The 23446-nt window shown below is 35.7% G+C and overlaps 1 protein-coding gene across 7 annotated transcripts in view; it reads right to left on the bottom strand.

Moving 5' to 3' along the window:
- The window catches only part of LOC137488194 (uncharacterized), a 149867-nt gene that overhangs the window by 42534 nt on the left and 83887 nt on the right, over positions 1 to 23446 (bottom strand). The window contains exon 4 of one of the 7 annotated variants that reach the window (XM_087241379.1): positions 20739 to 20840. The exons of the other annotated variants lie outside the window; for them this stretch is intronic. Coding sequence (XP_087097505.1) covers positions 20739 to 20771 — 33 coding nt within the window. The 5' untranslated portion in view covers positions 20772 to 20840. The remainder of the gene's footprint in view (positions 1 to 20738; positions 20841 to 23446) is intronic. 7 annotated transcript variants of the gene reach the window in all.

Genomic DNA, 23446 nt, shown 5'->3' with positions numbered 1-23446 from the left:
CAGGCTGAAAAGTGACCAGCTAAAACCATCTAAAACCAGCTTGAAAATCCTGGTTTAAGCTGGATATAGCTGGTTTTGGCTGGGCTCCCAGCCTGGCTAAGCTGGTCAAGCTGGTTTTAGCTGGTCATCTCCCAGTATGTCCAGCTAAAACCAGGCTGGAAATGGCTGGAAACCAGCCTAAAAGTGGTCAAAACCCCTCTAAAACCAGGCTGGTCGACCAGCTAAAACCAGCCAACCATCCTAAGCTGGTTTAAGCTGGATTTTTCAGCAGGGTAAACATAACAGTTTGTTTGAAAACAACATTTTTTTGTCATCCTTACTGCAAACTTATGTGAGCGAAAATATCATTAGGTGTTGAGGGGGCCTTACAATATTTTCCGGGGGAGAAGGGGGTCTCAGGCAAAAAAGGTTGGTAACCACTGTCTTAGAAGACGAAAAACAATGAACGCACAGTTGCTTTTAGAGGCAAGTCTACTCAAGACAGTTCTGTAGGTAATGATACAGAACTATAGGTAGAGGGTTTTAAGAATGACCAAATAATGGTTTGTCTTTTTATGCTGTCCCATAGCATCTTTTTTGTTATCACATAATCTGTTAGAACAAAATCATGGAACGTTTTTGATGGATTTGCTCTAAGTCATTCAGTAATGGTGGTTCCATCCTTATTTATGCACATTACTTCTTATCGGATAAAAAAAAGCATGGCTGCACATCGTCAGGAGATGCACAAATTTGTATTTTTTTGTCATTATTACAATGTTTTCAACAAACAAGCACATGTTTTAATACATTCATAACAGCATCCATGCTTTACCCCCATGCTTAAAGCAGTCCCACAACATACCTTCACATCTGACACTCAAATTCCCTGTCAGAATAGTCTTGTTTCTGGGAATGAGCTTTTAACCGTGCCTGGTATAGAACTTTTTCTTGGCTTCTGAATGGAGGGAGCCATAGCGACCAGCGTCTTTCAGCAGAATGCTAAGAACTTCCGTTTTCAGCGATCACAACTGGTAATTTGCGCTACGAAAATGGTTTCAATAGCGTTTTGAGTGGATTATGGAGTGTTTTTGACACACAACTTTGAAAAGTGTGTGTTAAAGCCATTAATCGGTCAGATGTAGTTCACGGGCGAGAGAAAAAACATTCTCCTAGTTCACATGTCTGCCGTCAGAATTAGTGTGTGTGTGTGTGTGTATGTGCGTGTGTGTGTTACCAACCTGTCAGCTGTTAGCTCAGCAGCTCTTCAACACACACACACACAATACTTCACTGCATTATAGAGCACACCAGATTACTGACATGAAACTTAACAGGTTTGTAAGTCGTGCAGTTTACAAAAATGACCAATAAAAGTCTGTTACTGATACTCTGCTGGCTGATTTGCTGTACTTTCAATTCGCAAGCCGTTTGTTTCATTTACTGTGCAGTATTTACCACGGTTAGTGTTTTTCTGTCATTTAAAAATGACACTTTATTTTCACTTTGTCACAGTTATTAAATCAGTGTGTTAGTGGGACAGTACAGTAGGCTACGTGTGTGTCAAACTTTTTGGTTAACTACATTTGTTTGAGCAGGTTATGTATTTGAAAGAAAGAGAAACTGCTGACTTTGGCGATGACGAGGGTTTATTTGAACTGCACAAGATGCCATCTGACAACGAGGAGAAAATGCCTCACAGCAGCTGTTTTCCGTCCTATTAGATCGCATTTTTTTTAAAGATCAGTCCAGGAGGTGGTGCTGATGGACAACAGTATTAGTTCAAAGATGACAAAAGCAGGTAAAATAGATTAAAACTATTCAAACCTGTCTAAATGTGACTGTTTACTTGCATCAGCTGCCGACCGGAAGTTCTTAGCATTCTTCTAGCGCATACAAGCAAAGCATATTGGGTAATTTTGCGTTCTAAGAAAAAGGTCTATAATGTTAATGTTGTTTTCATGTGTTTACATAGATGAATATAGCCAGGGTGCAAATGCATTGCCTTCAGTGATTTCCTGAAGATAAATACCAAAAAGTAACACAACTGGAATGACCACAGCAGTCGCCATCGTCAATCTTATATGAAGTAAGAGATTGTGATGACATGATGACGTGTGCAGGTGGTGTAGTGCTGTCCCATTTCTTAGGGGTAAAGTTTGAAGCCCTTTTCCTAAATACTTGATTTCAAGGGTCAAGTAGTAAGGGAAGGGGTAAGGGGGTACAAAAATCGATCCCCAAAATGACCATGAAAATAGGTGGATGGAAACATAGCTAATGATAGAATCATAGAAAATCTTGGGATCTTTTAAATTCTGTTGATGTAGGCCACATGTCTATAGTGAGGGATGTGGGGGTAAAGGTAACTTGAAGTAACTGTCCTGAGAGAACCAATAGCTTAGGAAAAAGTTCTGCTGTGTCTCTCTATTCAGGCTCAAGATTAGGGCTCCTGCTCTTAGCAGCACCATTGCAAAATATCTGTTATTTTCTTGCATTTTGTAACCCAAGGACTTGATCATAACATTTGCCATCCCATGACACACTCTTCTTCATGTCAGCTTCTGTTTTTTATAAGAAAAAAAAAATACTTTAGCATTAGATTCTTTGATTTCTTGCATTGTCTTTGATGAACCATGATGCACCAACCTGCCAATCTACACCTGGCTTTAGATATGTGTACAAACCTCTACAGTTTTCTACAACAGCCCCTCAGTGAATACTAAATCAATTGAGCATGACTATCTTAGCATTTTGTTTTCTCAAATTCAAAAAGTCATCCGAGAGTCTGAGTTGGCTGATGAATTCCTTGCTCCAGTGGCCTTCATATTAAGGGACCGCAGCGACTACAAAGGCCCCCGTTTTCCATCAGTCTGGAATCATGGTAAGCCTTTGGGTCATTCCTGGATCTACAGCCCCAGAAATAGTCCTCATCTATTTTGTCTCTCACTTTTATCCTTTTTCTCTCATGCTGAAATCGTTAGGGTCGACCTCACAGCTTAGAATTTAATGAGGGAGGAGAGGCCGGCAAAAGAAAGAACGAGAGCGAGGAAGGTCATTGCTCTAGTGGTTGTATCTCATGAGAAATGATGGGAGAAGCTATTGATTATGGGCAGCCGGTTGAGTCAGATAGCTAGACGGACGGAAACGGGCCCGCGAGACGCTGAGGAGTCAGACGGCTGCACCTGAGAGACGAGTCTGTAATGAGGGGTCAAAACTAAAGGATAGAGAGAGAACACAATAAAACAACATCAGCAGAGAGAGAGAGAGAGAGTCGGTTTAAAGAGCAACTCTCATTCTTTGTTCAAATTAGAGCTGTCAAAAAGATTTTTAGCTCCCTGCGATCTTTGCATTGACTTGCTGAGGGGAGTAAAGATAATGAGAAGAGGATGGCTTTTTGTGGCGTTTATGTAGCATTTAGCATGCTTACAAGTGTCAATTGACAGCTAGATAATGCAGTTCACTGGTGTTGTAAAAAATGTGAGATTAAAGCAGAGGTGGGTAGAGTATCCAAAATCTATACTCAAGTAAAAATGCAAATACTTGCGAAATTTTTATTTAAGTAAAAGTAACAATTTTAAAAGGCAATTGAGTAAGAGTAAAACGTAAAGAGTAAATTTACTCAAGAAAATAGTTACTAGTTACTTTCCATTATTTATATATACACACACACACACACACACACACACATATATACATATATATATATATACACACACACATATACATATATATATATATATATACACACACACACATATACATATATATATATATATACATATATATATATATATATATATATATATATATATATATATATATATATATATATATATATATAATGAAAAGTAACTAGTAACTATTTTCTTGAGTAAATTTACTCAATACATATATATATGGTTTATGCACCCTAGTTTAATATTGCACGTAGGCCTACAATTATGTCAGTCCTTTTCCTTTTCAAGCTCGGAAAAAAATATGTACTTTTAGAACCACTTTGCTTTCCATACACTAAGTTGTGTTCAGGTGTGTCTGTATAAGCTGTCAGTGTACAGAATCGACTGCTACAGTATACTTTTGAGTCATGCGCTGCAGTGTAGGTTATTATATCAATCATCAGAAAACTACAGGGTTATACAGGACTATATTGTGGTATTGTTGTGAAAATGAACTTCAGCCCTTTTCTCCCCACAGCCAGGGCTGGCATGTCCATAGAGGCGACCGAGGCCTGCCAAGGTGGCAAAATAGAGAGGGTGGCATCCGCGAGCCCTCATCGCAAACACACCCCGTCTCTCGTTTTCGCTTTCCGTTTGAGGGTAGCATGATCATCTTTTGCCTAAAGCGCCAGTTCAGTTTGCTCCAGCCCTGCCTGCAGCCGAATCTCCATCTGTCAGTGATCGTCATCTTTGTATCATGATCAGTCCCATGATCCCCCCCCCCCGCCTCTGCTAGTGTGTGGAGGGAAAGCACCATCACATTTTTAACGGAGCTGGAAGTACATATTTGGTTATGTACAATATCAAGATCGATGAGATCAAACCAAAGATCCGAACCCAACTCGATTCGATTATTCGACTCTGAGTCAAATATTTTGCTAAAGAATCAATAGTTTTAAACAAGGTTCACTTTTAGATTTAAACATCAGCTGGATGTTTTCATTCACTTAGGGCTGTTACACACTGCAAAGGAAGATCATTTTCAAAAACCCATAATAAGGGCTCGTTAAACTAACCAATTCATGCCAAACAAACCAGTATTACAAAGATGACAGACAGACAGACAGACAGATAAATAGATAGATAGATAGATAGATAGATAGATAGATAGATAGATAGATAGATAGATAGATAGATAGATAGATAGATAGATAGATAGATAGATAGATAGATAGATAGATAGATAGATAGATAGATAGATAGATAGATAGATAGATAGATAGATGTTGAGGTAGACTGATAATGTTCTGTAAACACTCCAGAGAGAAAAGAGAAATGTTAGTCTAGAGACGGCTGGAGCAGCTCTGTAACTGCAGTCAGTGTGAGTGCTCCCATAAATGATGAATGTGGAGTAGCTCAGTGCTGAAAAGCCTGTATTAGGAGAGAAATCTCTCTTCCATTAACATGCGTGTGCTTCAGAAGCTCTTTCTCTCTTCTCTCGTTCCACGGCACCGATTAACAGACTAGCCCTCCTTAGCGGATTCACAACGTCTCACAAACTGTAATCCTTTCACAACAGAGCCAAATCAGCCTTTGCTATTTCACACACATGCGTACGCAACCGCTCCGAAGCAATTTATATTCAACACTCAGAGGGGTATATGGATGAAAAGCTTAAATTGAACTGTGGGCGCGGCCTGACCCCGAACTGGACAATAAATGTCAGAAGGTTGTCAGTAATTAATAATGTGATGTGCAACATTATTTATTACTGTCAACTTCTGCTTCTTCTTAAAGGAACACTCCACTACTTTTTGGTCACACTTTAATAATATTTAATAAGGTTAAGGAATAAGGTTTCATTAGTTAATGCATATACTAACAATACTTGTACAGCATGTATTAATCGTAGTTCAACATTTACTAATGCAATATTAAAATTATAATTCTTTGTACAACTGTATTTTCATTAACTAACGTTAAATAACATAAACAAATACTGTAATGCATGTATTGTTCATTGTTTATTTTAGTAAATGAATTTACTTATATTAACTAATACAACCTAATTGTAAAGTGTTCACAGAATTAAACAGTTGGGTTTTACCATTTTTGAATCCATTCGGCCGAACTCCGGGTCAAGCAGGAGCATTTATAGCTTAGCATGACTCATGGAATTGGATTAGACCAGTGGATCTCAAACGTTTTTCATTAAGTACCACTTCAGAAAAATAAAGTCTCTCCATGTACCACCATTATGACATGGGAATTAAATACCTATTATTAGGAATATTTATTATTGTCAGTCACTTTAATCAGTATAATTAGTTTGAACATAAGGGTTCTATTTTAATGATACAGGCGCAAAGTCTAAAGTGCAGGTTGCAAAAGCATAAAGGACGTGTCTGAATTCATTTTTGCTATTTTAAGGACAAGAAAAATGTGCTCTGCGTTGCGACACATGGTGTAACAGGGTTGTGCTTATTCTCTTAACGAGTTATGGGCGTGTTTTGAGAATAAACCAATCAGAAGCTCATCTCCCATTCCCCTTAATAGTCAGTTGCGTCGCGCCATGGCGCATTTGCTATTTACATAGCGGACTTTGTAAGTGGAAAAACGGAAGCTTCACTAGCAAGAAAACAGCTATACAGAGCAACTGCAGCTCAAGGATAAAAAATGAGCCTCATCCAATCGTCCTTTACTTTTTTTCCTTCTCTCTTTAGTGGATAAGGATACGGTGTTGTACGTACAGACATTTATTAGCCTACATAATTAATTTAGTTTGTTAGGCGCAAAGATTTGTTTCAAAACTATTTTTAAAATCAGTTCTAATTTCCAGCAAACGAATAAATGAAATGATAACAAAGTGTGGTCAAAAAACTGAGTTATATCCAAATAATCTTTATTCTATATTATATTCTTGGAGTTATATTCTAGCTCCAAGCATGGCAAAGTTGCTGTGTTCTGTGTCCCGCGATATTTAAATCACATCCAGATAAATTAGCCTAAATCTGAGGAAACAAATTAATCGAAAGCCACATTACTTTACAAAACAAATAACTTTATATATTAAAAACACGCATTATTTTACACAATTACGAACACACATTTGGCATCATTATTTTACCAATGATGCAGCATGGGGAGATTCCTGAGTTTGTAGTAATTGAAATGCCAACACAACAGCACTGGTCTGCAGTAGTGCTTCTCTAGCGTGTGTCTGCTCCTGCAATTATACTGCAACCGTGCGCCTTTTTCTCTGGCTCTGCGCCAAAGTGGTTTGATTTTCAGCATGTGATGACGCGATGAACTAAAGTAAACATTCTATGCACACTGTGGCGATTGTACAACTCAGGAAACAGCCGGTGCTGATCACATCAGTGTAATCAAGTCAAAGGGTTAAAGGGTGTATTATATTTTTCTTTCATTATTTTGTATTCCTCCGTGTACAACTCGAAGGAAGCTTGCGTGGCACTAGTTGTATGCGTATTACAGTTTGAAAACCACTAGATTAGACCATTAGCATCTTGCTCAATTTTCAAAAGAAGTATTTTGATAATTTTTCTGTTTAAAGCTGGATTCTAAGTTAAATTATGTACTTTGACTGTCAGAAAATGATAAGTTTTTATTTTCTAGGTCGATATGGATATAGTAACTATACTCTCATACTCATGTAATGATTAAGGAACTATGGCTGCAGCAGGCGCAAAGATATTAATACACAGATTCTAACTGGTGGTGCAGGTGTAGGTGGTGGGGACTATTTTCAAGCATTGCATAATATCAATGTGCCTGCTGCAATGGAATGGGAACAAAACCTCTTGATTAAAATGCTAGAATGCTAGCTCTTTGTCACATTGGCCTAAAATTAGCAACTTTTCATTTTCCCTCAGTCTTAGTGTACAATGTACCTACAGAAGAGTTACTGTAACTGTTAAATAGGACAATAAATGAAAGTCATTACTGATTTTTGAGCAAGATGCTAATGGTCTAATCTGATCCAATGATCTATGCCAAGCTAAGCTAAAAGTACTCTAGTCATACACGGAGATCGGCTAAATGGATTTAAAAACGGGAGATGTGAGTGTTGCTTTAAACTTCAGCTTTCACCTTGATATATTTGTACTTTTGTCCTTTGAATGATGCTGATATTGAAGTCAGGCTTTGTTACGGCTCATAAAATGCGAAGCGTTAATTCAAAAACTTTTCGGCAAACAATGAGTCATGAGTCACGAGCGTTAATCTGTTAGCTAATTGTTCATTAATTATGCCATAAATCACCGTGACTCTGACAGTTCGTCCCAATTTATAACAGCACGCATGAGAAAGCCTCATCTGGTTTTGTGCACCTTTCTCATAGTTAGCATGCTTTGAGCTAATCTTCTCCCGCAAACAAAAGCTAGAGGTGAGGCGAATAGTGGAACGCTCATTAACCATTACACAAATATGCCCTCAACACACCTCACATGAGCAGAAAAACCAACCAAGCTCTTGCAGATCATGACAAATATCAGCCGAATACTAAGCAGAATCACATGCATCGAGGCCAGAAGGCTTGGTGTGCTTGGCTATGCTTTGACTGGAGCTGTCAATTTCTTTAAAATGTAATTACATGCTATCACAATAAATCAAATACAGGCCCAATCCCAATTCTATTTTTGTACATCTACTCCTTGGCCCCTAAATCCCTAAATAGGAGAAGGGCTTCAAAATTGACCTCTAAGAATTGGGACAGCACTACAGCACCTGCACACGTCATCATATGTCATTCCAATCTCTTGCTTCATATGAGATCAGACGATGGCGACTGCTGTAGTGATTGCAGTTGTGTTATTTTTTGATGTTCATCTTCAGGACATCACTAAAGGCATGTATTATTATCATAACAATCTAATGTGGCAATGAGATCGTAACTGTACTGTGCATTTACATAATGGCCATATTCATCTTTGTAAACACACAAAAAACTACAATAACGTTATAGCAGACACCGTAAAAAGCTCATTCACAGCCACTAGACTTTTCTGACAGGGTATTCCAGTGTCATTGAGTGTCAAAATGTTGTGTGACTGCTATACTGGAGTTATTATTATGGATTATAGATAGCAAAATTTAGCATTTTTTTATTTTAGCGTTTTTTTACAAAAAAAAAAGCATGGCGGTAAAACACGAGCGCTGTTATGAATATATTAAAACGTGTGTTTGTTGTAAAAATTTATAATAATGACAAAAAAAATACTAATTTGTGAATCTCCTTACTTCCGGGTTCAGCTATACTGCAGTTATACCCTTGGTTTCGAGTGTGGTCCTAAAAAAATCTTTGTTTGAATGGCTATTCACCCCTTCCCCTTAGCCCTTCAAGGTAAAGAGAATTGGGACACCCCTACCCCTTAACGTGAACGTAAGGGGCCGTTTCCTTTTAGTGCCAATTCTTTTTAGCTTGATTATATATATATATATATATATATATATATATAGGGTTAGGGTTAGACACACACACACAGTTGATGTCCTCCTTTGAATTCTTCTTTTTCTTTTTTTAAATATTTCCCAAATTTTGTTTAACAGAGCAAGTCAATTTTCACAGTATGTCTGATAATGCTTTTTCTTCGGGGGAAAGTCTTGTTTGTTTTATTTCTACTAGAATAAAAGCAGTTTTACATTTTTTAAGAACCGTTTTAAGGTCTTCAGAACAAACCATCATTATACAATAACTTGCCTAATTACCCTAACCTGCCTAGTTAACCTAATTAACCTAGCTAAGCCTTTAAATGTAATTTTAAGCTGTTTAGAAGTGTCTTAAAATATGTAGTCAAATATTATTTACTGTTATCATGGCAAAGATAAAATAAATCCATCATTAGAAATGAGTTATTAAAACTATTATGTTTAGAAATATGTTGAGAAAATCTTCTCTCTGTTATATAGAAATTGAAGGAGAAAAAAATAAACAAGCAAACTAATAATTCAGGGGGGCTAATAATTCTGACTTCAACTGTGTGTATATATATATATATATATATATATATATATATATATATATATATATATATATATATATATATATATATATATATATATATATATATATACACATATATATATACACACACACGCACGCACGCACGCACGCACACACATTATTTTCCTCCAAATAATTAAGAACAACACACATCCTGTTTCTTTGCTGAATAAATCAGCTACTTTATTTAAATCAGTTGAACAATACTTATTAGTTATTTTCCTCATGCCACTTACTTGTAGTTTTATGTTCATATTCCAAAGTATAATTTTCCCCCGTAATATTTCTATTCGAAAGCTCATTATTTCTGCAGTTGTAGTTTAAATGGCTTTCTTTTTGTTTTATTTGTAGTTTTAAATTGTCCATCAGATGCTTACTTCAAAATCTTGAATCCGATTTCAGTACTTTTTTTAATAATAATAAAGGAAAATTCTCAATTTATAAAATAAATATATAAATAAATAAATAATTGATTTATAAGTAATTTTAATGACATTCTCTTCAAAAATGCAAATTATTTTGGAAGTTAAGTTAAAAGGAAAAAAAGTTAGAAACATTATTAAGTAATGTTTAACTCTCTTTTTTTAAACCCTTAGCAAATATGAATTATAATATAATAACAATAAATATGAAATATTTTGAATCTGATTCTAGCCATATTTTAACACACACAACAAACAAAGTTCTCACTTTCCTTTATTTTCCTCCCTTCTTTATCAGGTTCGCCACAGCGGAATGATCTCCCAAACATGAAATTAACAAACATAATAAATCTTGGCTTAGAAATTTCTGACAGGCATTTTAACATATTCTAATGGCATCATACCAAAGGTCACTGAATACAGAGTAAAACCTTCATCAAATGTTGATTCATGTTTTAATTCTTCAAATTTAGTTTTTATTTATCATTTCTGCTCATTATTTGTTAATGACCACAGTTCAATGGCTCCAGCGTAGCTTAACATAGTTATTTACGGTTATTTCAAGAGTGGAGAACATCAAAGCATTACCCCGGTGCACTCATGGTTGTATATAAATGTCGGCCAGAATAGATGGCTATAATAAGATTTTTAATTTCAGGTATGGTTTTATAACCGTGATTCATTATACACCGTGTCACAGCAGAAATTCATGTAGGACAGTGTATTAATGACACACGGCCTGTTCCCTGCAGGCACACATGCTGTGCTGAACACGACTGTGCCGGAGCCAGATTTCACACACTTTAGCATGTTGACACTGAAATGGAAAGTAGAGCATATGTTAACAAACGTCTGACTGGAACTGATTTAAAACTGATTTTAAAACTCCAGGGCATTGATATACAGTAGAGAACAAAATTATTAGCCCTCTAATAAAATTTGTATTCTTGTTCAAATATTTCCAAGTGATTTTTAACAGAGCAAAGGAATGTTTCACCTATATATATATATATATATATATATATATATATATATATATATATATATATATATATATATATTTTTTTTTTTTTTTTAATTAATTAATTAATTAATTAATTAATTAATTTATTTATTCATTTATTCCTTCATTAATTCATTAATTTCAAATATCCTTTTTGTAATGAGGAATTTCTCTTTTAACTTATTTAGCATGTCTAAACTATAGCATAACTTACTAAATTCATTTATTCCCCTTCGGCTTAGTCCCTTATTTATCAGGGGTTGCCACAATGGAATGAACTGCCATCTATTTCAGCATGTTTTACATGGTGGATGCCAGCCACAACCCAGCACTGGGAAACACCCATACACTCCTGCATTCACACACATACACTACGCCAATTAGGTTTCCCAATTCAAGACAGTGCATGTCTTTGGACTGTGAGGGGAACTGGAACAACCGGCGTAAATCCACCCTAACACAGGGAAAACATTCAAATTCCACACTGAAATGTCGCCCCAACTTAATAAATTATTTATTTAAAAGAAAAAAAAATTAAAAATCAATGTTTTTTAGCAGTTTTTTTAGTTATCTTTGGCCATGTCCACATGTACATTGGTATTGTAATGTAAAATAACTTGGTATTTTATAAATTAAGCCTTTGTTTAAAAATAAATACTGAAACACCAATGAAAACACACACCACGAGCAGGTGGTGATAAATGTCTTTTATGCTGGGTTCACACCAAAACAAGGTTATTATAGTTAATAAAAATTAACAAAAAAACAAAACCTAAAATTAAATAATTTTCGTTAACTGAAATAAAAATAAAACGAGAGTTTAAAAAAAATAAATAAAACTAGATACTGAAACTGTATTGTGTACATACAAAACTAACTGAAACTAACTAAAACTATAGCAAAAAAATCTCCTTCGTTTTCCTCTTTGTAATTGTATTTAATACATAATCTTACTGTATGCCTTTTAGAAGTAAATCTATTTACTTCGCATCGCAGGTGTTTGACCCACACGGCACCTCTACAAATTCTCAAATTCATATACAACAGCCCACAAGATAGCAGCTAAGTACAATATGAGTGCAAGACCGCTTCTGAGGTTAGATACACAGTAGTAATGGGAAGTTTGGATCTTTAACACGGCTGTTTGGACTCAACATACCAAAATTCAGAAGTCGGCAATCGAAATATCAAAACATCACCATGGCATGACCTGAAAAATGTCTTACAATAAAGTTTTGCAAACCAACTGAAGCATGATTCACTTATTTAAATTCCTTTACGACTTTGTTATGAAATAAACTTACGTTTTTCACCAGATGCTTTTATTTTAGCTCTCGGTTTACTCGAGGTGCAGTTGTTCAAGTTTGGTTCAGTCACAGCAGGCTGTCATGTGCTGTTTGTGTTTGGTTCACTGAATCACACATGTATTATTGGTTCATCACTTCTCAAATTTGATCACAGTGTAACACTACTGTTCTAATAACTGAATAACAGTATTTATTTAGATTAGAGTCAGAGAGGGGTGTTAGGCTTGTTAAAAAGTAGTGCTTACTAATAATGTGAATCGTTTCAAATGATTCAGTTCAATTTGGTGAACTAGTTTAACCGGTTCACTTAGAAGATCCTGTTAAAAAAAATCGTTCACGATCTCGATCAGAAACCCATTAACCCAATTTTGGAGCACAAATGTGTTAAAATAATAATTTTAACTTTCTGTATTTAATGCTGGCGCAATAGGTAGTGCTGTCACATTACAGCAAGAAGATCGCTGGTTCGAGCCTCAGCTGGTCAGTTGGCGTTTCTATGTGGATTTTGCATGTTCTCCCCGCGTTTGCGTGGGTTTCCTCTGGGTGCACCAGTTTCCCCCACAGTCCAAAGACATGTGGTATAGGTGAATTGAATAATGCAGATAGTGTATGAAAGTGAATTCGTGTGTATGGATGTTTTCCAGAGATGGGTTGCAAATGGAAGGGCATCTGCTGCAAAAAAAAAAAAACATGTGCTGGATAAGTTGGCAGTTCATTCCGCTGTGGCGACCCCAGATTAATAAAGGGACTAAGCCGAAAAGAAAATGAATGAATTAATAAATGAATGTATTTATTGCTGTCACCGTGCTGCCATGTCCACTCGTTGTTTTTGTCATGGGAGCAACAGCAAGGATGACTGAAGTAGAACCAGCTCGATTTAGCCAATGGCTGGACTACGGACTCTGATGGTAGATGATAGTGGTCATGTGTCCTCTGAATACAGGTTTCAAAAAATGTATGGCTAATAGTTTTTATTATTCAGTATTTATTCTTATGATGTTGAATCTTGCACCTAACAAACATCCTTATTTAGTAAAAAAAAAAAATAATAAAAATGATTCTGAAACCATTCAAATTCAAACTAAAACTAAATAATTTCAATATATAGAAACTAACAAAAACTAATAAATTTATCTCTGAAAACGAATTAACTGATTTGAAAAAAAAAAGTCAAATCAAAATAAAAACTAAAACTAATGAAAAATACAAAACTATTATAACCCTGCACCAAAACACAGATTTAAGTATCAAGTATTTATGCTAATAAGTCATGTCTACCCTGCAAGTTTAAATAATTCAATTCGAACCAAAAATTAGCATGAGGTGAAAAACATCCTGTGAGTAAATTAGAGCAAGTGACTCAGTGCTTCACATTTGATGTGAACCCAGCATTAAAATACAGCCATATTGACCTATCAAAAGGTAGAAAACAGTGCAAAGCTAATACCACGAGTCAAAAACTGCTGTGTTAGTGACCATACAAACACACCGTAACTGGAGTTTCCAAAAATCTTCATCCTGGACAGAGTTTTCAGAAAGTTTCAGTTTTAGTCTTCAGCATTTTCATGTAGACGAATGGCCAAACAGTTTTTGTAACTACTTGATAAATAGAAAACAAAAACATTTTTTAAATGTGTTCAAAATAGCAAATGAGCTGTACTTGATAGTAAGATTGAGAGAAATGGATAAAAGCCAGTAATATCTATGTCGGATGTCACTATGCTGATCTGATTGCTATATATTGTCTTCTGCAGTTTGATGTGATTGCTGCTAATATATAGTAATATTGTCATAATTCACAGCATATTAACAGGCATTACTGTAGAAAATAACTTTTTTCCTCTTACACAGTGTCATTGTCTAGCAGCCAAGTCAAACCAGCCCATGCTAACCAGACAAACCCTGACCCTCATCATCAATGAGTCTGTGCGTCTTATTATCCAGCTCGGACGTGATCCGGCCTTCTATTAATGCATCGACAGTCCAGTGACCTGGATAGAAACTGATGAAAAAGATCAATCTTCATATCCCGCAAAGATGATGGAAACAGGTCAGGCGTGAATTTTTAGACTGCGAGTGCAGAAAACTCTTTTTAAAAGGCTTTTTATTGCGGTTTATACTACCAGAAGACTGAGTGCATTTAACCTGCAGGCTCGAAGAAAACAAATCAATTAATTATGGTAATGGATAGTCCTGCCGTCCCGTTCACCTCAGTCCCAAACCATCAGTTTTACAGTCAAGCGGTCGACCGCCGACGGCCAAGCACCGGATCGCTAAATAATTCTGACACCTTTGTGTTAAGCGTGGCTCATTTTAAAATCAAGTTTCAGCGGCAGTTGTTAAACTTTCTTATTATGATTATAAACAAGAGTAATTACTCAGTCAAGACCACCGATAACTCCTGCAGACCTCACTGCATTAAATAAGATTCCTCTCGTTTCTCTGCTGTGAAACTGTGTGAATAGATGCAGATAAACAACCACTGTCACATTTTTTAAGGCGTTATTGTGTACATTATAATTTTTATATACAGTTTTTAACAATTAAGATTAAGATATTAGATAGGCGAGGCAGTGGCGCAGTAGGTAGTGCTGTCGCCTCACAGCAAGAAGGTCGCTGGGTTGCTGGTTCGAACCTCAGCTCAGTTGCTGTTTCTGTGTGGACTTTGTATGTTCTCCCTGCCTTCGCGTGGGTTTTCTCCTGGTGCTCCGGTTTCCCGAACAGTCCAAAGACATGCGGTACAGGTGAATTGGGTAGGCTAAATTGTCCGTAGTGTTTGAATGTGTGAATATGTGTGTGGATGTTTCCCAGAGATGGGTTGCGGCTGGAAGGGCATCCGCTGCGTAAAAACTTGCTGGATAAGTTGGCGGTTCATTCCACTGTGGTGACCCCGAATTAATAAAGGGACTAAGTTGACAAGAAAATGAATGAACGAATGAATATTCTAGATAAGGGTGGCACGGTGGTGCAGTGGGTAGCGCTGTCCCCTCACAACAAGAAAGTCACTGGTTCGAGCCTCGGCTGGGTCAGTTGGCATTTCTGAGTTTGCATGTTCTCCCCATGAGAAATTCAACTGAAATATTCTTTATTATTAACATTTTATACCACATTCTAAAAAAAAAGTGTCAATAATTGACATAACATAAATGATCTTTAGAAAGAATTTGTGTACTGTTTGTTCAGACTTGCTCTCAAACCAGTCTGTTTTTGTCCTCATGTGTCTGTTCTCTTCTTAGCATCATTATTATTCCTGAGCAAATAAGTCGCTGGAGATTTTGTCCTCTTCTGCGTTCCTCATCCACAGATTGGTTTCTCAAATTTCCCAGTCGTTGCATGGCCTAATAAAGCACTGGTGTCTGTCTGGGGCCCTCATGAGGCCGGGGCCTGAGCGCTGGAGGATGAGGAGAGCTGGATGATGGATGACAGAGAGGCTGAGCAGAGCCAGATTATTTATCGATTACATATAACAGACCTGGTCTGAGAGGCACAACCTCATAACGGAGAATATTAAGACAAACATATAGAAAAACCACACGTGCAGCTTTTTTTGGCAGTCCATTTATTGAGAAGTTTATAAATGTTCTGAACTTATAACTGTAGTTGATGTTCATGTTGGCTGTTCATGTTTTAAATGCATTATGTTGACTCCCTTTCTCTCTCTGTCTTTGCAGCTACCCATTAGTTAGGTGCTTTTGTTGCTGTTGTTTGTTTATTATTATTATTATTATTTTGATCCCAAAGCAGCAGTTTTAATGGAAATATATTTTAACACTTAATATTTCAATTTATTTCTTTGTTTTTAAATATTATATTTTATTGTAAAGGTATACTCTAGTATCTGTGACATTCTGCATAATATATTATATAATAAAATCTATATTCTATATACAGTTGAGGTCAGAATTATTACACATTTTAAAGGCTTAACTAGGTTAATTAGGTTAAGGGCACCTCAAGGGCAATTAATAAAGTTGCACCTCATTCACAATAGAGTGCGCTGATTGGTTCGAACCAAGTCTTTCAGATGAGTTATTGATGAAAACTCAAAGGCGTCATATTGTACTGGCCAGTACACACATCCAGTCTCCACACTGGAGTTTACACAAGGATCTCATGGTCGTGACGTAGCTTTAAAATTTATTTTCAAACCGGAAGAACGAATTTGCTAAAAATAACACAAAAACTGCAATTTTCACTTTTAAGTGAAATATACAGTTGAAACCAGAAGTTTACATACACTGTATAAAAAGGCACATAACCATTTAAAGAAAAGTCAGATGTTAATGTGAATAAACTTTTTCTCTTTTAGGTAAGTTAGGATTATCCGATTTGTTCAGATCACATTCTTATTTATTTTTTCAACACATTTCTAAACCTAATAGTTTTAATAACTCATTTTCAATAACAGATGTATTTTCTCTTTGCCATGATGACAGTAAATACTATTAGACTAGATATTTTCAAGACACTTCTATACAGCTTAAAGTGTCATTTAAAGGCCTAACTAGGTAAATTAGGTTAACTAGGCAGGTTAGACTAATTAGGCAAGTTATTATATAATTATGGTTTGTTCTGTAGAATATCTGAAAAAAGAAATATAAAGGCGCTAATAATTTTGACCTTAAAATGTTTATTTATTTATTTTTATTTTTTATTAAAACTGCTTTTATTGTAGCGAAATAAAACAAATAAGACTTTCTCCAGAAGAAAAAAATATTAGCAGACATACTGTGAAAATGTTCCTTGCTCTGTTAATCATCATTTGGGAAATACTTAAAAAAAAAAAATAAATAAATAAATAAATCAAGAAGAGGCTAATAATTCTGACTTCAACTGTATATGACTGTCAACAACTCAGAAAATGTGTTTTGATGTTTCGTGACCCTTTAATTAGGTAAGTTAGGGTATTTCAGCAAGTCGTTCTATAATTTTAGTTTGTTCTGCAGTCGAAAAAGTTAAATGCTTAAGAGAGCTAATAATTTTGACCTTAAAATGGTTCTACAAAAATTAAAAACTGCTTTTATTCTAGACTAAATAAAGAAAATAAGATTTTCTCCTAAAGAAAAAAAATATTATAGAAAATACTGTGAAAAATCCCTTGCTCTATTAAGTGAAGTTTATTTATAAACAAATTTCGAGAGGATCACGTGCTTATGATTGTTCACAGCTGTTCCAACTTTAGCTAATGACTAATTATCCTATCAGACGATCCTTAACTCACTACAAATAACCAGACTTTTCTCATCTCAATATCTTCATCTTGATGAGGATCTCAGGGCTCGAGAATCTTATAAACTTATGGCTCTTTCCCGGGACAGCACGCCAAACAAGCTTTATTATCAATCAGCTAAGTGTAAACTCTTGAAACCTCATTTAATAAAAAAATCATAGGAGGGCTAATACTTTTGACTTCACTTTGATATTGGCTATCAAATGTCTAAGTGAAAATAGTTTTTCCCACTCAGTCTATTAGAGTTGTCCATCTTTTCCTTTTACCTGTCTCTATCCTTCTCTGTCTCTCTCACTCTCACTCATGGCCGTAATGCCAGAGTATCTAAATAAGGTAATCAGACTGCAGTTGTCTTCCATCCCCAGCGTCTGAGCTCAACTAATCCCACTCTGCTCTTCGCTAACAAGACACTGATCTGAGGTCTGCCGGGGACTTAATGAAAACTGGATTGCTTGTTAGTCTGATGAGGCGCGCGCTTCTTACCTCCTTTTCTCTCGATCCCTCATTTGAACAACAGTATTAGCTCGACCTCTCTCTGGATAATCCTTCTATTAGAGCGAGATCCAGGCAATCTCCGCGCACGCCAGACATTATCAACCCAGCGCACTCCCTCATGGTGGCCTGTCTGCCCCCTCACGAACACTATCTCCTCCTCTACCCTCCCAGATGCCAACGAGCTCCCTGCCCATACAACCCGAGACCACATGGCCGAGTTCATAGGGCATTTCACAAGAAGGAGCATTAATTAGCCTCGTATAGGAGCTGAATCTCGGAGGAAGAGTATCGTTTTTTTTTTTCTCTACCCAGACTGCGTCTCCTGTTCTTTTCTCGTCTCGGTAGGGTTGGACGATTTTATTTCCATGCAGAGACGCCTCTCTGTGTTAAATGAGCTCATTTCGGAGGTGAATGCCTCTTGGACAATTCCGGTCTATTTTCTCAGACCAAAGTTGACATTTAATTCCTTCGCTGCAGTGGGGCTCTTTCAGCTTGTTTCCAGGTTCATTATGGTAAATGGCCTTTACAAAGCGAGTGTTTCAGCGCGAACTTCTCTTCCACTGTGAGCTTGTTTTATGGCAGGACCGAGAGGAATGTAATGGCTCCGCTGTGTTCACATCAACATCGCTTACTGTGGGCTGATTGCCAGCTCTGAGCCAATGAAATTACAGTTTGTGTGTGTGTGCGTGTGTGTGTGCGTGTGTGTGTGTGTGTGTGTGTGTGTGTGTGTGTGTGTGTGTGCGCATGTTTGTGTTTTTGTGATATATCAGGATACAAATCTGTATAATGACATGGGTATGACACAGGTATAACAAAAAGGAAGTGAAATATGAGGACATTGGTGACGTCCTCATTTCTCAAAATGCGTAAAAAACTTACAGAAGTTTAATACAGTAATTTAATCAGAGAGTAAAGCTGCACACAGTCTCCTGTGATGGTTGGGCTTAGGGGTGGGGTGGGGTCAGGGCAATATAATATACGGTTTGGACAGTATAAAATGAATGGAAACCTATGTAATGTCCCCACTTTTCACAAAAACAAACATGTATATGCGTGTGTGTGTGTGTGTGTGTGTGTGTGTGTGTAAATAATCTAACTTCGTTTTTTAACTGTACGCCGTTTTCTTTATTTTGTGATTCGTGTTTTTATTTTTCCCTATTTATTATGGTTTTGAATAACATTATAGGACCCGGATCTTTCTTTCAACAAATTTTAACCTTGAAAAGTAAAAAAAAAAATCAAAGACGCCCAAAGTTTAATGCAGAGGGAGACATTGGCTTTTACAGAGTTAGCTTAGCAAAGCCTATACAGCAAACGAAGTTTGGGCAATACAAAAAATAGATCCGGGTTAATACAATACAATATTTATGTATAAAGCACATTTAAAAACAATCAAGGTTGACCAAAGTGCTGTACATAGGACTACTAAAGACAGAGAAGCAGAATGTAAAAGAAACATTTAACAAAAAAAAGCCATAAAACAGTGATCAAGGAGTTTTAAAAGTGAGAAAAATTAGATAGGTCTTTAAAACGGACTAAAACAGAAATGGAGGGGGAAAGACTAATGTGAATTGGTAAAGTTTTCCAGAGTTTAGGACCAGCAACAGCAAACGCTCGATCACCTCATTTTTTAAAGTGTGTTCTGGGCATGGTGAGTAAATTGAGATAAGATCTCAATGATCGAGAGGTGCTATACGGACAAAGCAAGTCAGTAAGGTACTGAGGAGCAAGATAATCGACGGCTTTGTAAACAAATAATGCAGTTTTTTTAATCGATTCTGTATTTAATGGGTAACCAGTGAAGTGCAGCTAAAATCTGTGTTACCAACTTATACTTGCGAGTGCCAGAGAGTAGTCTAGCAGCCGCATTTTGTACCAGGTGCAGACGAGAGAAAGAAGACTGAGAAATACCAAAATAGAGAGAGTTACAGTAATCCAGACAAGATGTTATGAAGACATGAATAACCGTTTGAAAATTGATCTGGGATAAAAATAGCTTGACTTTAGAAAGTTGTCTGAGGGGGTAAAAGCAGGATTTTACGACAGTACTGATCTGCTTGTAAATTTTTCATTTTGTTGTAAATGTAAAGAAAAAAAAGTTTTCCTGTAAAATTTTATTTTTCTGAAAGTGTCAAATTATAAGAGATTATGTGTGTAATTGTGTATAAATTGTAAAATTAATCAAAATGTCATTACATATATTCCTGAGAAAATAACTAATCTGACCACACAATGCTGCTGTGTATTGATGAGGGGGTCGGATGTGCACTACAGCCCAAAGACAATATGTTTGTGTTTAATTGTCTTCTGAAGGTATGAATAAAATAGAGGAAAGCAGCTCTTAGTGTCGTCCTGGTGTTATTGAGTGAAAAGCAGATCCGTTACATCTGCAACAACCATTTGCAAACAACAGAAGAGATTTCAAAATTCTAAAAATTTTGGATTTTTATACAAATGAAGTGTTAAAATGAATCAATGCAAGTGTGTAAACAATTAATGAAGTTGTGACCCTGCTTTGTTTTAGATTTTAGATAGTGGCCAGCTGGATGGCTTTAAAATTCATCTAAAATGCAGTCATTAGAAAAGCAGAACATTTCTAAATCAAAAACGTTGGATTTACTTACACATGAAGTGTTCCATGGGGCATTATAAGTCATTGACCAGGCCTAACAATGCAGATGAAAGCTATAGTCTGATAGATGCTGGGTGGTTCATTGAAACAGCACCTGCATTGACCAGGAGAATGAACATTCCAGGAAAAAGAAGTATTGAATTTTGGATTTACTTACAAATAAAGTGTTAAGTAGTTCCTTGCGGCTTTATAAACTGAAACTGACCAGGCCTAACCCCGTTTCACTTCAGTGAGAGTGCAGTTTGAAAGCTGTAGTTTGATAGTTGCTGCTTGAATCACTGCTACAACAGTTTCCAATCACCAAAGGAAATGTGAAAGTTATTAATAGCTTCTATAGATTCTATTCTTGGCAACAAATGGACTCATTTCACCGAAGCATTTCTGCCTTAATTAACATCATAGCATCCAAATGAGATAAATCCACCTCCGAAGGGCACTCTAGAGCGAGAACAATCATATCCACCATATTGAATGGTTGTGCTAAACTGAAATTGCTCAAAATAGGCCACTTCAAAGGTCCCTTTGCATTTTAAAGAGTACAAATAATTGACATTGTTTACTCCCATGATTCTTTGCTCATGTTTAATTTGTGGCGCAGATGTTTCAGGAAGCCTACAGTACAAGAAACAATGCACTATTCCTTCACAGTAAGATTATTGTCATTTACACTACACTAAAACAATAAAATACACACTATTTTTGTAATTTAAAATAAATAAAAACATTAGCTAAAAAAATTTATTTTGTTTTAATTACCTTAAAACTACAACCATAACTTAGTAAAAATAAATGAATAAAAACAAGGTATACATTAAAAGTACAAACATTTGGAATATCCAATGTCTAAATGTTATAATACATATAAAATAAATGTTTGTTTTTTTTTAAGATAATGTGTTATATTCCACAATTTTTACATTGCTCAGTCATGTAAAGTAAAATTAACAAGTAAAACATTTCAATTATTTTATGTAGTTTAAATTAACTACAACAATTAAAACAGTAAAAAAAAAAAATTAATACTATTAATAAAAAATGTGCAGTATACATAAAAATTTAATCTTTGGAATATCCATTGTTTCAAAAATATATAATGAACTATAATTCAAGACAAATGTAACTACAGCTGGGAAATCAAGTATTGAACACGTCACCATTTTTCTCAGAAAACATATTTCTAAATGTGCAGTTGACTTGAATTTTTCCCCGAATGTTGGTAACAACCAAATAAATCCACGTATGCAAAAACAACAACAATCTTACTAGTTTACAAACTAAGTTATGCACATTAAAATGAAAAGATGCAGTGAAAAACTATTAAACACATGAAGAACAGGAGGTGTAGAGAGGCAGTGAAAGCCCAGACAGATCAGATTTGATAGACGAGACTCACAGAACCATCAACATTTTTACACTATGTTGAAGTCTGTGAAAAGCTCACACCTGAGCAATTCATGTGACTTCATTCTCCATATGAGAGGCGTCTTTAAGCAGCCATCACTAAAAAAATAAAAAAAGACTTTTATATAAATTATTAATTAATTTCAATAGTTCAGTACTTTCTCCTTCTCTTATTCAGTTGTTACTACACAAAACTATTTTTTCAGATTTAGTTTTGTTTATTTTTTATTCTGCTTTTATTGTTTGGGTTTTTACCAAAATCTGGTTCAATTCCATGTCAACAGCTCCTTTAGAATTATTATTCCCAGAAAAAAAAACATGTGTTCAATACTAATTTTACCCGCTGTATGTTACACAGAAAACAAACTTTTTTTTTTTTCAGATAATACTTTATATATCCACATTTTTGACAATGTAAAGTAAGTCTTTGCACAAACGGTATATACATTTGACATGCCTTTAACATTTTTGAACAGGGGTTCCTTGCAAAAACGTGATCACATTTGAAAATCCTGGATTAGGGAGTAGGTATGAGTCCTTCAGAATGCAACACATGAGTGTAGTTAACTCAAAATTTACTCAAAGTAAATTCTACTTATTTGAAAAGAGTTTTTAACCCAGGGTTGAAAGTAACGAGTTAATTAAACACCTCATTACTTCAACTTAAATGGAGTAAGTTCACAGTACTCATATGGATATAGTTTTCGGTTTCCTCAAAGGGTCTGAGTTGTCTTAACTCATTGAGTTTTACAGTACTTTTACAGTTGGTTTAAGTTCTCTTCATTTATTGGGTTTTACTGTGCTCAAATTGCTTCGTTTACTCTTTGGATTAAGTTCACAGTACTCATTAGTATTACTTTTCGAACTTAAGTTCATAGTGAAGTTTGTTGCAATCGGTTTCTTCAAATGGTTTGAGTTACCTTAACTTTTGGGGTTTTACAGTATGCATAATTATTCTTATTTATTCTCTTTTTATTTGCTTTTTTTAAACAAAAAAATATCAATTCATTATTTAAATATTGTTCATTTTGCTGTGCATTAGTGCCTTGATGCATCTTAATTTGCACATACTCGCATGAATGTTAATGTCTGTGATTTTCTCCCAGAATAAAAACATCTAATCTAAAAACAAATTCTTATTTATCTGTGCCTCTACAGCCTTTTTCAACCCTCAAAACCTAATTTCTGGCCAGCTCATGCTTAAGATGCTAGAAAGAAAAAATTACTGCCAACCAGCAACTGAAGACCCTTTTTGAAAAGTGCTTGAGCTTTTTATTTATTCATGTTCGCCGCATGGTA

This window comes from Danio rerio, chromosome 2 (genome assembly GCF_052040795.2).
Source record: "Danio rerio strain M-AB ecotype USA chromosome 2, GRCz13ab, whole genome shotgun sequence".
NCBI lineage: Eukaryota > Metazoa > Chordata > Actinopteri > Cypriniformes > Danionidae > Danio > Danio rerio.
The sequence above is the reverse complement of the archived record's forward strand: the minus strand, read 5'-3'. Positions and strand labels throughout refer to the sequence as shown.